We start from the raw sequence: 13,974 nt of genomic DNA on the forward strand, positions 1-13,974 counted from the left end.
TGCAAAAAGTACCACAGCCATAGCGATAAGGGTAATAGTGAGATTCAGTACCATCCAACTTTAACTACCATGTCGTTCAGTAACCCCTTCCAAGATGATATAGAAAATGACGCCTCGTCCAACCACTATAAGGACTTTCCTGAGTTCGAAACGCTCTCTAAGGCAATTGACAATAACTTGCACAATATCAATAATACCCAGCTCGTTTCTATGAGGAACTTACTAGGGCAATACGAAAAGATACTACTGAATGAAGATGCAGCCACGGAAGCCAACGAGTCAAGAGTACCTCAGCAGATTCTGGAAATCTCGAAGAATTGTACTGAGTCGTATAAGAAAGTGAATGAAAGTGCCAAAGAGCTCAATAACTACTTGACAGAGTGTGAGAAGAACCATGAGGATCAGGATTCTTTGCGGTACCTTCGACAGAAAGAAGGTATTGCGGTGAGCTTGATCAAGTCTAGTTTACAACAATATCGAAGGCTACAGCTGAGGTTCTCGACGTTGCAGAAGCTGTATGTGAGTAAAGTGCCAGCGGCAAACCAAGACGAAGAACGCACAGCGGAAGAAGAAGGGGCTCCTCAACAGCAGCAAAGCATACAAATCACATATGAGCCAATTAATGCTGAAGAGTTGGAGCAGCAAACGCTTTTGATTGAAGAGAGAGAACGAGAGATACACCAGATATCGCAAGACACTCAGGAGATAAACGATATCTTCTCTAACTTGCAAGATATCATCCACGAGCAGCTGTTCCAGATAGACACTATCGAGGAGAATGTCAATAACTATAGCACTGATGCTAGGGGTGCATCGAGAGAGCTTCGCAAAGCAGAAAGGTATCAGAGGAGGTCTAGCGGAAGAATGTGCTGCTGTCTTTTGATTCTCTTGGGTGTGCTAGGGTCGATTATCCTCTTGGCTATTATATTTTAATATCTATTAAGGTTTGGCGTTGTATAGCTATGCCTCCCAAATATTTACATTACCATCGTCTCCAGCACTGACGAGTACTTCGTTTCCGTCTTCTAAAATGCACCATGTGAGACAGTTGATTTCGTAGACACCGTGTGCACCGTTCTGAACACTATCAACCTTCCACTCTTTTCCATCTGCTTTGTAAATAGCAATTTGCCCATCAGCGCCAGCACTGGCGATCTTGCCGCTCTTTGACCATGCGACGGAATAAATAGCATATTTATGAACAGGAGGAAGAACAGACTCAAGCTCCCATGGCATTTCTGAGCTGCGGTGCTTTATAGAGCTGGGTAATCCAGGGCCTGATTCAGGCTCTTCTGGAGATGCGCTGGTCCATATACGGACTGTAGAATCGTCTGAACAAGATACAAGTCTTATGGTATCGGCAGAAGCCAATGGAGACCGAGGGTCTTCAAATGCAGAGCACCAAACGGTTCCCTGATGACCATTAAGGAGACCCACGCATGACCAATCGTCGTCATCATCGTCTTGTTTATATAGTCTGATCGTGTCATCGTAGGAAGAGCTGGCAAGGATGTTCTGTACTGAATGCCATGTGATGTGCTTGATGTCATGCTCGTGGTCGCTTAAAACGGAGACACATTCGAACTCTTCCAAAGTTTCAGGATCAGTCTCCCAGATCCAAACTGTTTTATCCCTGGAACAGGAGGCCAAGAAGCGGCCAGACTTGTTCCATGCGACAGACTTGATTTCATTCTCATGTCCTTCTATCAACGCCATAAGGTTCCATTCGTTTGTAGGGCTTGTAAGGATATCAGTTTCTCTCTTCTTTCTTGCATCCAGGGCATCTTCATCCTCATCGTCCATGTCGTTCTCGTTATCCAAGAACTCCTCAGGCTCATCAATTCCCCATACTGAGATCGTTGAGTCGAATGATCCACAAGCTAAAGCCGGAAGGTCAATAAATTCGGTGTCAGTAGATGATAGATGTGGTTTGAAGTTCACTGCACGAACAGATCTCTTGTGGGTCTCTTCAAGCTTAGCCACTTGAGGAAAGTTCTTTGTTCTGGATAACTTGTAGATCTTACTAGTTTTATCACTCAGTGCTGTGGCCAATAAAGGCAATGTGCTGTGAGAATGGACACTCCATGCCTTGTCCGTGTGAGCAGGGATTGATTTGATTAGAGTAACCATAGTTGGTTTGAACAAGATCGATTACGCTACTCTAGTTAGACCGTGAGACCTGCACCTGTGCCTACCAAATGCCATAAGCATGTTCTATTTCGTTAATTGTACATCAATACCCATACTTCAGTAATCATCTTCTATCAAGCCTAACTGCTTGCTGAAGTACTGGAGAACTCTTTGAGCGTCCCTGTTGTGCGCACATGCGAAGATGACTTCTTTAAGTAGTTCTTTCCTATCATAGCCGCATATCTGCGATTCCTCATCCAGCCCAGATTCGGATTGGTCTCCTAAAAGCTTTTCACAAAATTCGAAGAGCTTGGCTTTGAGTCCGAGTTCGCAGATTCTTTTGCAGTAAGTTATCAAAAAGTCATGGAAGTCTTTGAATTCACCAAGTAATTCGCAGCAAAGGATTCTGTTCTCCAAATGGGATAAAGAGATCGTATTTTCAAGATTCTCGAATCCTTCTTTCATGATAAGGTTCTTTGAGATCTTATTAAAGTACTTGCCTCTGCCCACACGACTTTTCCTTATAATCTCTTCGTTCGTCTTGTGCTCTAGAAGGCTTAAGATAGATGAGTTCTTTCCTGATTCTGACAAGTTCGAAGTTTGTGTTTCAGATGAATGCTTTTCATCACCAATTGAATCCCAATAGTGAGATCCAAACGCCCACCAGGCTTCCGTGATAGTTTGCCAGACCCCCATATCTGAGTTGAACAAGAAGCCAGATCCATTTGAAAGAGTCACCAAAGGGATACCTTTTGACGTAATCGAGCACATAGTTATATTTTCCGACTTGCTTAGTGTGTCCTCATGGAACTTGCTATGCAGATCAAGAATGGATGCAAGAGACAGCGGTGAATGAAGATGCAATTTCTTCAATTTCATGTCCCACACATAAAGCTCACCAACAGCTGTAACTGTCATAAGATAGTCTCCATGGCTCTCTAAAAATACAATAGGGGACCCAAGAACGATTGGAGGTAGAAACCTCTTACCAGACAAATGTGAATAGGTGATTATTTGACCATCTGCAGTGCAAACAGCCCAGAAGCTGGAGCCTTCTGTAGCTAGCTGTAGAAATCTAGGAATGAAATCCGTCCAAACAGGCTGCTCGTTTTTATAGCACGTAATTCTTGATGGTGCATTTTCGTTGCCTTGACCATTTCGTATATCAAGGAGCATCTTTTCATCAGATCGACAAGGTAATTGAAATGACATTCTTACCTTTGGGATTGAGAGCCTTATTTTTGCAAATGCGGTATTTGGGTTAAGGACGGCTGTACCAACAAATTTTACAGGTTCAAGTTCTCTTCTGATCTTTTTAGTAGGCCCTCCATCTTCATGAGCTCGGTTTCTCTTACTGTCCTTGAAAGCCTCCTCAGAAACGTTGTAGGAGGGTCTGTCAAACTCCATGAGAGACTTGGATGAGGAGGCTCTGGCCTCTCCATCGCCATTGGAGGTCTTTGTGAGCGTACTAGACTTTGAGGTCGGTCCATTTCCGTTCGATATTAGCATGGGTTGGATTCGTTTCTTTCCATTCTTCGTTGAAGTCTTTTGATTCGTAATTGATGTTGCAGGAACGGGCTTTGGTGTTACTTTGCCACTGGAAGGTTTACTCTTACTTGTAGCTGATGAGCTTGGCTTCGTCCTTTCTCCCATAGCGGTGCTCATTATGTCATCTATCTGGCCCGGAGTATTGCTCAGCAAAACTTCAGGGTGGATGTCACCGTGCACTTCGGTGTTATCTGTCGAGTCTTGAGTAGTATCCTTTGCGTTCACAGTTCCATCGCTGACATCTTCAGACTTTTTCTCTTTAGGCCCAGCAAAGGCATCAGCTAATTTCTTTGAATCTTTCTGATCTATCAAATCAGCACCCGACTTTTGACCACGCTTGGTTGACTCCGCTTCTTTTGGTGCAAATGATTTGAGATAAGCAGTTTGCGTATCCTTAAGCTTCTGAAGAGTATCACCAGAAATCGTTTCCCCCAACTCAAGAGGCTCGAACTTGACAATTGTGAGGTGACCATCAAGAGAGCCTAATACAAGATGTGAACCACTGTTATCCCAGCAGATATCAACGATAGGCTTCTCTGAGACTTCACGAAGAACAGCAATTGGGGTCTCCTTGGTTGTGTTCCAAAGGGCTAACGTTTTGTCAGAGCCAGCGGAAGCAATTATATGATATATGTTGATCGCGTCAGGATCACTTGATTCCTCCTTTGCTTGAAAAATATGAGGCCCAAACTTTACAACGTCACAGTCCACGTCGTGGCCCACGAGACTTACTTTGTTTTCCCAATCTTGCGACCTCGATAGGAGTGTTATTAGCGAAGTGTGCTGTTTGCTGGCTGAAGGAACGGAAAAAAATTCATCGTCGCTTGACCACGAGATTCTTTCATAATTTATCGTCACCGTTGTTGTTGGGTTGTTATTCATGAGTTTTGAAATTTTGTTGGTGAGCTTGAACTGGTAATTATCTGCGGAATCGTAGCGATATTGATAAACGTGTAAGAACGTATCCACTCCCATTGTCACAAGATTACTGTTGGAATGGTTAAAAGCAAGACTCTTCTGGGCCGTGGTCTTACCTTTGTTATTACCACCAGAGGCCTCATTGAGTAGCTGGTATGTATCCTTTGAAAGATCGTAGATATGAACTCTGCCGTCGCTTGTGCTCCAGGCTAGGAGTCTAGAATCTGCTGACCATGCAATGTCAGCGACTTCATTGTTTTCATTCTTCACCAGCGGCCATGGATATAGTAGTTTATGAGACATATCAGCCATATTCGTGAGATATATGTTGCCTGATACATCACCCGAAGCCAAGTAAGTAGGCTCTGTTTTTGACCATCTGGCCACCCTCACAGCGTGCTCGTGTGCCTTGACAACTTGAACTGGCTCTATCTTCAGCACGTCCTCTTCAGACGCTGTTTCGATGTTGGATAGCAGAGCAAAATCCCAGATACAGATATCCGAATCATTTCCAGCGGTAGCCACATATTTGCTAGACACATCAATGTCTACAGAGTGTACTTCACCGCCATGAAGCAATTGTGGGAGCACCAAAAGTTTCATTGGGATTGGTGTGTTTCTCTGCTTAAACTGTAGTAATGTATGAGGACGTTGAGTGAAGCTGGCTTGGGGACCTGCACCTGAGTAAAACACTGCCAGACCAGACCATTTAGACTAGAACCAGAAAGAGGCGTAATTTGGGGATAGTCTGTTTTTGAGGATATAGCAGAACACTTAAATAAAGGTTGTATTAAAATTTTTTCGAGAATTTTTGACGGCTTTGATTTTAGCATTCGAGTTTAAGTTAGCTGTTTTTGTGAAGTAGGGAGAAAGTAAGTGATTTTCGCAACCACTCGCCAAGACTCATCAGCTTTTGAGAATGTGTGTTAAGAGAAAGAATGTCAAGGAGATGGGTAGAGAAAAAAAGAAGAAAAAGGCAGCAAATGATGAATTCGGGTAATTTGTAGTTGAACTTTCGATTCCTCGATGGTTTGCTACCTTTCCAGCGTTCTTCGTTGATACTTACCACCTCCTCTTATCACCAATACCATCACGTGATTACAAAACGAAAAGGACAATAAAGCTTAATATGCTTGACAAAACAAAATTTGAAAACATCAAATATTTTAAAAAGACTAAAGTAGGCCATTCAGTCTCCCCAAACCTCCTTGTTCGACCTTCAAAGGCCATATATCCCATCTCTTCTTGGCCAGAAAAGTGGTCCGTTATACAAGGGGCTGAAGTCCGAGTGTACAAAAAACACTTCTTTGACCCATATTCCACACTCCCCAGAAGCTCGTCACATACCCCAAACCCACTTTGCATACATTATAAGTTCAAAAATGTCTCATGCGGCCATTCACGAGAATGGGAACGACCAGCTTACCGACTCGAGCTCGGACTTCTCAGAATATTGGATTGACTTGTTCTTAGGGATAAAAGGCAACGAATATTTTTGTGATATAGATGATGACTACATTCGAGACCGTTTCAACTTGACGGGGCTCAACCAGGAGGTCAGTAAGATCCCCACGTTGGTCGACATCATTACTGACATGGCTGACATCGAGCATCAGCCAGAAGAGCATAGGGATGCTTTGGAGCATAATGCTAGAATATTATACGGATTAATCCACGCAAGATACATCTTATCACAGCGAGGGCTCAACAAGATGTTCGAGAAATATAAGAACGGTGACTTCGGCTATTGTCCTCGAGTTCACTGCCACTTGCACCCCTTACTTCCAGTTGGTTTGAGCGACCAGCCAAGAATCAACTCTGTGAAGCTATATTGCGCCAAATGCGAGGACTTGTACAACCCCAAGTCTGGAAGACATGCTATAGTAGATGGTGCTTACTTTGGAACGTCGTTCCCAGCCATGTTCTTCCAAAACTTCCCTCATGCCATCCCCGTCCACAGTCGGGAGACGTACACACCAAAGGTATTTGGATTTAGAGTTCACGAGTATTCCAAGTTAGATAGATGGAGAAAACTACAGAGGCGAAAGCTTGAGAAGAGACTACAAGGTTATGGTATTGAGGTTAACAATACCAGTGGCGGGTTCATCGCAGAGGATACAAAGGGCGACCAAGCGTACCAGAACTAATAATTATGTGCAGAAGACGGGAGTAGATGACCTTCTTGAGGCTGGATCGGTTTTTATTCCAGCTTGCAAGAAGCAGGGCCGGGGGCAGAAGGTGTACATTAGTGGTGGATGTCATCTAGCCAATTGCATTCACGCCGTGTTGATTGATGTTGACCTGAGAGATAAGCACACGGGTTGCAAGCAGTAATTATGTATAAAGCATCAGCTTTCGTTTCAGGAAGATAATCCATACGAAAGAATAGAAAATTTTCGTGCTCCACAGTGTAAGCTATCATCGCCATTGTCTATCATCAGTGCGCGATATCAAAACCTTACCATACTCCAAGATGATTAGATCCTCTGCTGTGAGAGCTATCCGTAACAAGGCAAGCGTGGCCAGTATAGACAGGATCAGCGAGTTCCCAGCCGATGGAAGGATCTTCTCCCTTATTCAGCCCACAGGCAATATTCATCTTGGAAATTACTTAGGCGCCCTCAAGAACTGGAAAGATGTCGCCAAGAGGGCACCAGCTACTGTTGATTGTTTCTACGGCACAGCAGATCTCCATTCTTTGACTTCTACGCCTAATCCAGATAAACTTAGAGAAAATAGAAACAACGCCATCGCCAGCTTGTTATCGCTGGGTCTTGATCCTCACAGATGCGTGATTTTTCACCAGTCCAACATCCCCGAACATGCCGAACTTAATTGGATATTGGTATGCTTGACGAGTATGGGTGCTCTTAATAGAATGACGCAATGGAAACTGAAGGCGAATATCAATGACTCTCAGACGATTTACACGGAGAAGGTAATGGGTCAGACGAAGGCTGGACTTTTGTTATACCCTGTGCTTCAGGCAGCTGATGTCTTGCTTTACAACTCTACTCATGTTCCTGTTGGAGACGACCAGAGTCAGCATTTGGAGTTATGCAGAGGCATTGCTTCGACTTTCAACCATACGTACGGGAACTTTTTCAATATTCCTCAGACATTACTCACGCCAGCGAAGAAGATCGCCAGCTTGAGAAACCCAGAAAAGAAGATGTCCAAGAGTGATCCTGATCAGAACCTGTCGGTCTACATGAGCGATGATGCCGATACTATTGCTAAGAAGTTCAGGAAGGCTGTCACAGACTCTGTCCAAGGACCAGTCACATTCGACCCTGCCAACAGACCAGGTGTTTCCAACTTGGTTAATATTATCTCGGGAGTGTTGGACAAGAGCATTGAGGAGACTGTGAAGGAATTGCTGTGGGTGGAGAACCACAAGCAGCTTAAAGACTACGTCACCGAAGTGGTCGTTGAAGAGTTCAAAGACAAGAAGGTGGAGTACGAAAAGTTGGTGAACGACAAGGCATACTTGGCCGAAGTGACTGATTTGGGTACCAAGAAAGCACGGGAGGTGGCTACCCAGAACCTCCAGGAGGTAAAGAAGCTTGTGGGGTTAGCTTAAGCTCTATAAGCGATGGCTGCAAAATCAGACATACCCTGGCCATCACAGCCCACAAAACAAAATGTACATAAAAATTAGAGACCAATTTAAAAACGAAAAAGAAACCAAAACTAGATAATTGAATAAGCTTTCCCTTAGTAAACCCAAAAGGTGTCCCAATTATAGTAGCCCTAATGCACTTGACAGGCATCGAACAAATTACATACAGCATATACGTCCCCAACAAAGCCTACTTCCCTTCGGTCCCACGCCAGACAAAATTCCGCATTTCCTTTCCTCCACTCACAAGTCGCCTTTCTAAAAAACCCCCTTTCAAACCACGCTCCACAATTTTCTCGCCCAACCCTAATCCCTCTGGTGAGGCTGCTAGGTTGCTCTACGCGCTTACACTGTGGTCGCGAGACCTGGTACAACCGCGAAATACGAAATGGCTGCGAAAACAAAACATAGACAGGCCTCCAGGGACCCTTCTCACAATGGAACATGTAGAATAACCCACAACAACTTTGGTCAAACAAACTCAATTTCACAACAATGCAAAACAGAGTACTTTCTCTCAAACAGGGCTTTTCCCCAATCTGCCTCTTTTCCCGTATCTACACCCTAACTGTACCCGTCTTCTCTCGCGTCGCGTTGTTTACATGGGAACGTTGTGCGACCCATGCAACCTATGTTCATCATCCTGTGGTGAAAGATCTCTGCCCTAGCCAAAACATTGCGCCCTGTGTACGGGTGCCCGTTTGTTCGTCTTCACTACTGTTGTTTACTCATTCCATTACGCTATACCCTTTTCTTTACAAGTTACAACTACAAACTTCTTCTGGAGGCTGCCACATTCATTCGTTCGTTATTCTTAATTCATATTTTGGCTCATGACTCCAGAGGACCAGCTCTACAGACGGATGCAAGTCAAGGTCTTGTATTCCTTCGACAACAGTCCGACGGTGTTCTTGTCCCGGTCGAAGAACCAGTATTCTGTTAAGGTTGCTCAAATTCCAATGCTGCTGGCCACTGACGAAGAGAGTCTAGTTACCTTGGGTGCCTTTGACCTTAAGAATTGCGTTCAGCAGATTCTTAAATCGTCTCCGGAGCACTTTCGCCTTCAGGACCAGGACTACGCGGTCTACTATAAAGATATCACTGAGCAGCCAGACGAGCCGTTCGTGGCTAATGGTGTCATGTCTTCATTGCTCTCTTCTGGCAAACAGCATCTTGTTCCTGGCAGAGTGTGCCAGAACTTGTCCGCGTCTTTCTTGTTTGGTGATAAGGCCAATTCCTCGTCGTTGACTTTGGAAATCCGCCTTAAGCTCAACTTGATTGATAGAAATCCAGAAGAGCAACAACAACAGCATCCTCACAATACCGAGAAGATAAAGCAGAGCTCACAAGCGTCTCCGCCAACTTCATCGTCCTTTGCACAACCTTCACAACCGCCTATGAGAAGAAGCAGACCTGTCAAGCAGGCAATGGCATCGTCTTCTTCTTCTGCAATCAAGGCTACGCGAACCAAGTCTCTTCCGATTTTTTACCATCCCCCTAATCAGCATATTTCCAACATTATCAACGCAGACAAGTCTAATGTGGCATCTCGTTACGATAGTAAAAGCATTCTGGAACGGTTCAGCCTGGCTCCTTTCATGCTGGCCAAGATCATCGATAAGCCAGCCAGAAAAAGACGGCGTTCTAACGTACCATTGACTCCTACTGTTCAGACACCAGTGGATAATGGCTTACAGCCTATGAGAGCCATGAAGACTCGTTCAATGGTTAGCAATACTTTCCCTTCGCATTCTATGATCTCCTCACCAATCCACGAGGAACTCATGTCTGAGGCTTCAGACGACACAGAATACCAGGACAACAGCCGACCTATCGATGAAGATGAAGAAGACGAGGATGACTACAATTCCCAAAACGATGCATCGTCATCTCCGTTCACGCCACAACAACCTCCTTACAAGCCTGGTCATCTGGATAAAAAGCATAATTCTAATTCGATAATACCGCATAGCGACCATTCACAATTCCAGTCATTACCAGATACTGAAGATCTAGATAGCAAGAAGACGCATACTATTCCAAGCACGAAATTGCCACACGATCATGATCTCATTTGCATTAATAGGAACTGCGCTGCCAATGACTCCATCACTTGGAGGTACTTTGAGACGAAGTTCCACCCCAGCTATTTGAATATTCAGCGTGCTGAAAAGTTCGACAAGTCGCTTTATGATGGTATGTTTGGTCCATTGTGTAACGCTTGCTATCTCTTCTTAAGAAATAAGGGTTTCATGCGTCCTGAGGCGGTGGTGAAGAAATACTTGCAGCAACAAAAGTACAAGAAAGAACTCAAGCTTAAAGAGGACCTTGCAACTCGCGACAAGTCTTCACCTTTTACTGGTGCCATGATGGATCTTCACAAGTTTCCAACTCCTACTCACGCTCCTTCCACTGTTAATGAGTTCATCAGAAACCAGAATACTAAAAGCAACGCCGGAGTTAATTTAAGCAAGCAACCCACTCCACAGGCTAGTGGACGCACACCAACTGATGTATCTGATTACCAAGATCTCAATGATTTCATGAATCAATTAAATTCTTTCGGAGGCCCACTTACTGATATCGATCTCCCTCAGGACTTCCAGTCCAACAGAAAAGAAAACACACCACCAGCCATGGCTACAAAGTCTAATACTCGTGTGATCAATTTGTATGAGGATGAAGAGGATAAAGAAAATCAGCCTCCTAACGTGGAGGACGACTTGCATGACTTCGATCAAATGATTATGAAATCCTTTAGTCTGCGTTCTAGTCCTGACCAGCAAGACTGGTCCCAGTTCTTCGGTGAACCCACGCCAAAGGATGCCAACACGCCTGGTGCTGTTCAGCTGCGTACCCCATTAGCAGATGGGACAAAAGGAATGAATACTGCCAAAAGATCACCTGCCAAGCTTGATGGTCAGAAAGCCGCTGTTGTCAACATGCCATCGTCTCCCCTTCTTTCAAGCTACGATGACTTGACTAGCAAAAATAGGGATCTATCAAACAAGCATTCGTCTCCTAGTACCACTGCAATGAGAAATGATACAACCATGTCATATGTCCAAGGATCCAAATCGAGTCCACACAGTGAGATAGGCACGATTGATGAAAAGCCTAGTCTTCAGGGTGTATAATAAAGCATATTTAGATTGGTATTCTACGGTTTAGATAATATCATAAAGAAACCCAATTCGTCTTTCTGTAGCGTCCTAACTACGTCTCATCAAGGTGGAAAACCATACGCAGCTTACAAATTTTTAAATTCTAAATCAAGAATGGTATTAACAGCAGGGGAATGATACGAATGGACCAACTAATAATTCCATATCTATGGTTCGTCTCGCAAGTAACATCGGAAGAGCGTATAGTGTTAAATATTTTAGTTTTTTCATCATAACTCCGTCAATTTTTGGTTTTGACTATTCAAATTTCTCATGCATAATGATGAGAAAAATATACAGCGTTTAAATTACTAAAATCTGACAATTATATTGGGTTTACTAAAACAAATGATCAGTAAGTGCCGTATTTGTTTCAGATAATAACAGCCTGGTTAGCTCAATCGGTAGAGCATTTGACTCTTAATCTTCATAAGGTCAATCAAAAGGTTGCGGGTTCGAGCCCCGCATCGGGCTTTATTTTTTGGATGCCTATCTCTTTATCTCACACCACCATCTCTGCGACCTCTACCACGGAAGTGATTCAACTACACTACAGAAAAACACACCACAATGTCCACATTCGCTCCAGAAGAGTACATGGCCTTGCTTGAAAAAGCAGCTTCCTCCCTCAAAGAGAAGCTCGCTCCATTCAATGACACTCCTATTGTGAACCCTACAGTACTCATTATCTGCGGTTCTGGTTTGGGAGGCATCGCTGATGTTTTGGCTCCAGAACCACGGTTGGAAGTCCCATACGGTGAAATTCCAGGTTTCAGAACTTCTACTGTTCCAGGCCACGCCGGTAAGCTCATTTTTGGTACCATTGGTGAGAACAAGGTGCCTGTCATTTGCATGGTAGGAAGGTTGCACTTCTACGAAGGCTACACTTTCCAGGAAACCACTTTCCCTGTCAGATTGTGTAAGCTTTTGAATGTGGAGACTGTCGTCGTCACTAATGCTGCTGGTGGAGTGAACGAGAAGTTCAAGCCAGGCGATTTGATGATCATTGAGGACCACATCAACTTCCCTGGTCTTGCAGGTTTCCATCCATTGAAGGGCCCCAACTTGGAGGAGTTTGGCCCACGTTTCCAGCCTTTGTCTGATGCTTACAGTCACGAATTGCGTCATTTGTTCTTCAAGAAGGCTAGCCTGTTAGGTGTTACTCGTGCCATTCACCAGGGTACGTACTTCTTCGCTGCTGGACCAACATTCGAGTCTAGAGCGGAGGTTCGTATGATCCGTACTTTAGGTGGTGATGCCGTCGGTATGTCTACTGTTCCTGAGGTTATCGTTGCTCGTCATAGTGGCATGAACGTTTTGGCTTTGTCTCTTATTACCAATGCTGGTTTGGGAGAGAAGCCACCAAGCGCATTCGAGGAGAAACCAAAGTCTTTGTCTGACGGTATGGCTTCTCATGATGAGGTCTTGGAAAGCGCCAACGAAGCTTCCAAGGATGTTCAGAAGATCTTTACTGCTACCATCAATGAATTGTGAGGATCGCTTGACCATGTTTCATAGATAAGTGGTCAGCTAAAAGAATATATAGCTCACGGTTCAGACGAATAATTTTTAGTAAATGACTTGATGCCTTCGTATTATACCTGTATTTTATTTTGCTGATCTACTGCTCTACTTCCCCAGCGGACATCCATTGGCCCTTCAAGTTCTCCTTCCATAGCGTGACCTTGTTGTCGCCACCTGAAACTGCTAAAATGTTCCCCAGCAAAGACCAAGACGCTCTCCAGCAAACGTCTGGGAAAGGTTCTGGAGTCAACGGCTGTTTTTGCCAAACGCCCTGGTTGTCCTGCGACCAAATAAGGACTGTGCGGTCCTGAGAAGCAGTAGCTATGTATGAACGGACCAATATAGAAGGAGACCAGGCGACGTCTCTAACCCAGTCAGTGTGGCCAGCCAATTTGGCCTCTTCGACGTAAGATCCTAGAGCATTATCGAACTTCCAGATCTTGGCTAAGTTATCAGAGCCACAAGTGACAAATCTGCGTTGTTGGTTGGAAGCGTCCTTGGATCCACTGGCTCCCAATGGAGCCCAAGAAGCCAGGTTGACGCCAATTGCGTGAGCGTCGAATACGACATGTGAGGTGGTACCGTCGTCATTGAAATCCACAACGGAAACCTTACCATCAGAAGAAGTACACAATAAAACAGCTCCCAATTCGTGAGGGGCCCATGATACCGAGTTAACTGAGGCCAGGTGAACTGAGTGTTCGGCGATAATAGACCATTGCTGTGTTTCAGGCTGCTCCTTCCAGATTATAGCCTTACCATCGTAAGAGCAAGAAGCCAAAATCGAGCCAAATTTAGGATGTGCCCAGGCAACTTGCCAAATAGGACCGTCGTGGCCCACCAAGGTTTCCACGAGCTTATGGCTTTCCGTTCCCTCAATGTCAAAGATCTTGATCGTCTTGTCAGAAGAGGCAGTAGCCAATCTCTTGCCGTAATAGTCGAGAACAGCGTCGTGAATCAAGTCATCATGAGCGTCTGTAATGGCCACCATTTTATGTTTATGTATGGCTTTACACTTTGTTGCCTCAGTCTGTTCTATAAAGCCTTGGTTAGCGACCGTGTTGTTCT

The 13,974-nt window shown here is 44.5% G+C and overlaps 8 protein-coding genes and 1 non-coding gene across 9 annotated transcripts; 6 read left to right on the forward strand and 3 right to left on the reverse strand. All coding sequences in view use genetic code 12, as the record gives it.

Moving 5' to 3' along the window:
• Nucleotides 1-69: 69 nt before the first annotated feature.
• PEP12 (SNAP receptor) lies at nt 70-933 on the forward strand (the record flags this gene model as incomplete). Its single annotated transcript, XM_025486410.1, has 1 exon — nt 70-933. The coding sequence occupies one exon, from the start codon at nt 70-72 to the stop codon at nt 931-933; it is 864 nt and encodes a 287-aa protein (XP_025343960.1).
• A 27-nt stretch (nt 934-960) lies between these two features.
• On the reverse strand, nt 961-2,130 carry CXQ85_002746 (iron-sulfur cluster assembly protein; the record flags this gene model as incomplete). The annotated part of the gene is made up of 1 exon (XM_025486411.1): nt 961-2,130. One exon carries the CDS (start codon nt 2,128-2,130, stop codon nt 961-963), a length of 1,170 nt encoding a protein of 389 aa, XP_025343961.1.
• A 117-nt stretch (nt 2,131-2,247) lies between these two features.
• Nucleotides 2,248-5,199, reverse strand: CXQ85_002747 (uncharacterized protein; the record flags this gene model as incomplete). Its single annotated transcript, XM_025486412.1, has 1 exon — nt 2,248-5,199. The coding sequence occupies one exon, from the start codon at nt 5,197-5,199 to the stop codon at nt 2,248-2,250; it is 2,952 nt and encodes a 983-aa protein (XP_025343962.1).
• A 779-nt stretch (nt 5,200-5,978) lies between these two features.
• CKB2 (casein kinase 2 regulatory subunit) lies at nt 5,979-6,743 on the forward strand (the record flags this gene model as incomplete). Its single annotated transcript, XM_025486413.1, has 1 exon — nt 5,979-6,743. One exon carries the CDS (start codon nt 5,979-5,981, stop codon nt 6,741-6,743), a length of 765 nt encoding a protein of 254 aa, XP_025343963.1.
• Nucleotides 6,744-7,069: 326 nt separating this feature from the next.
• MSW1 (tryptophan--tRNA ligase) lies at nt 7,070-8,179 on the forward strand (the record flags this gene model as incomplete). The annotated part of the gene is made up of 1 exon (XM_025486414.1): nt 7,070-8,179. The coding sequence occupies one exon, from the start codon at nt 7,070-7,072 to the stop codon at nt 8,177-8,179; it is 1,110 nt and encodes a 369-aa protein (XP_025343964.1).
• Nucleotides 8,180-9,051: 872 nt separating this feature from the next.
• On the forward strand, nt 9,052-11,355 carry CXQ85_002750 (uncharacterized protein; the record flags this gene model as incomplete). Its single annotated transcript, XM_025486415.1, has 1 exon — nt 9,052-11,355. The coding sequence occupies one exon, from the start codon at nt 9,052-9,054 to the stop codon at nt 11,353-11,355; it is 2,304 nt and encodes a 767-aa protein (XP_025343965.1).
• Nucleotides 11,356-11,768: 413 nt separating this feature from the next.
• Nucleotides 11,769-11,856, forward strand: CXQ85_002751. The gene has a single exon. It is a non-coding gene; the product is annotated as a tRNA-Lys (tRNA).
• A 96-nt stretch (nt 11,857-11,952) lies between these two features.
• On the forward strand, nt 11,953-12,876 carry PNP1 (purine-nucleoside phosphorylase; the record flags this gene model as incomplete). Its single annotated transcript, XM_025486416.1, has 1 exon — nt 11,953-12,876. The coding sequence occupies one exon, from the start codon at nt 11,953-11,955 to the stop codon at nt 12,874-12,876; it is 924 nt and encodes a 307-aa protein (XP_025343966.1).
• Nucleotides 12,877-13,003: 127 nt separating this feature from the next.
• On the reverse strand, nt 13,004-13,897 carry SEC13 (GTPase-activating protein; the record flags this gene model as incomplete). The annotated part of the gene is made up of 1 exon (XM_025486417.1): nt 13,004-13,897. The coding sequence occupies one exon, from the start codon at nt 13,895-13,897 to the stop codon at nt 13,004-13,006; it is 894 nt and encodes a 297-aa protein (XP_025343967.1).
• Between the last annotated feature and the right edge of the window lie 77 nt (nt 13,898-13,974).

Source organism: Candidozyma haemuli (genome assembly GCF_002926055.2).
Source record: "Candidozyma haemuli strain B11899 chromosome Unknown D_2014730914, whole genome shotgun sequence".
NCBI lineage: Eukaryota > Fungi > Ascomycota > Pichiomycetes > Serinales > Metschnikowiaceae > Candidozyma > Candidozyma haemuli.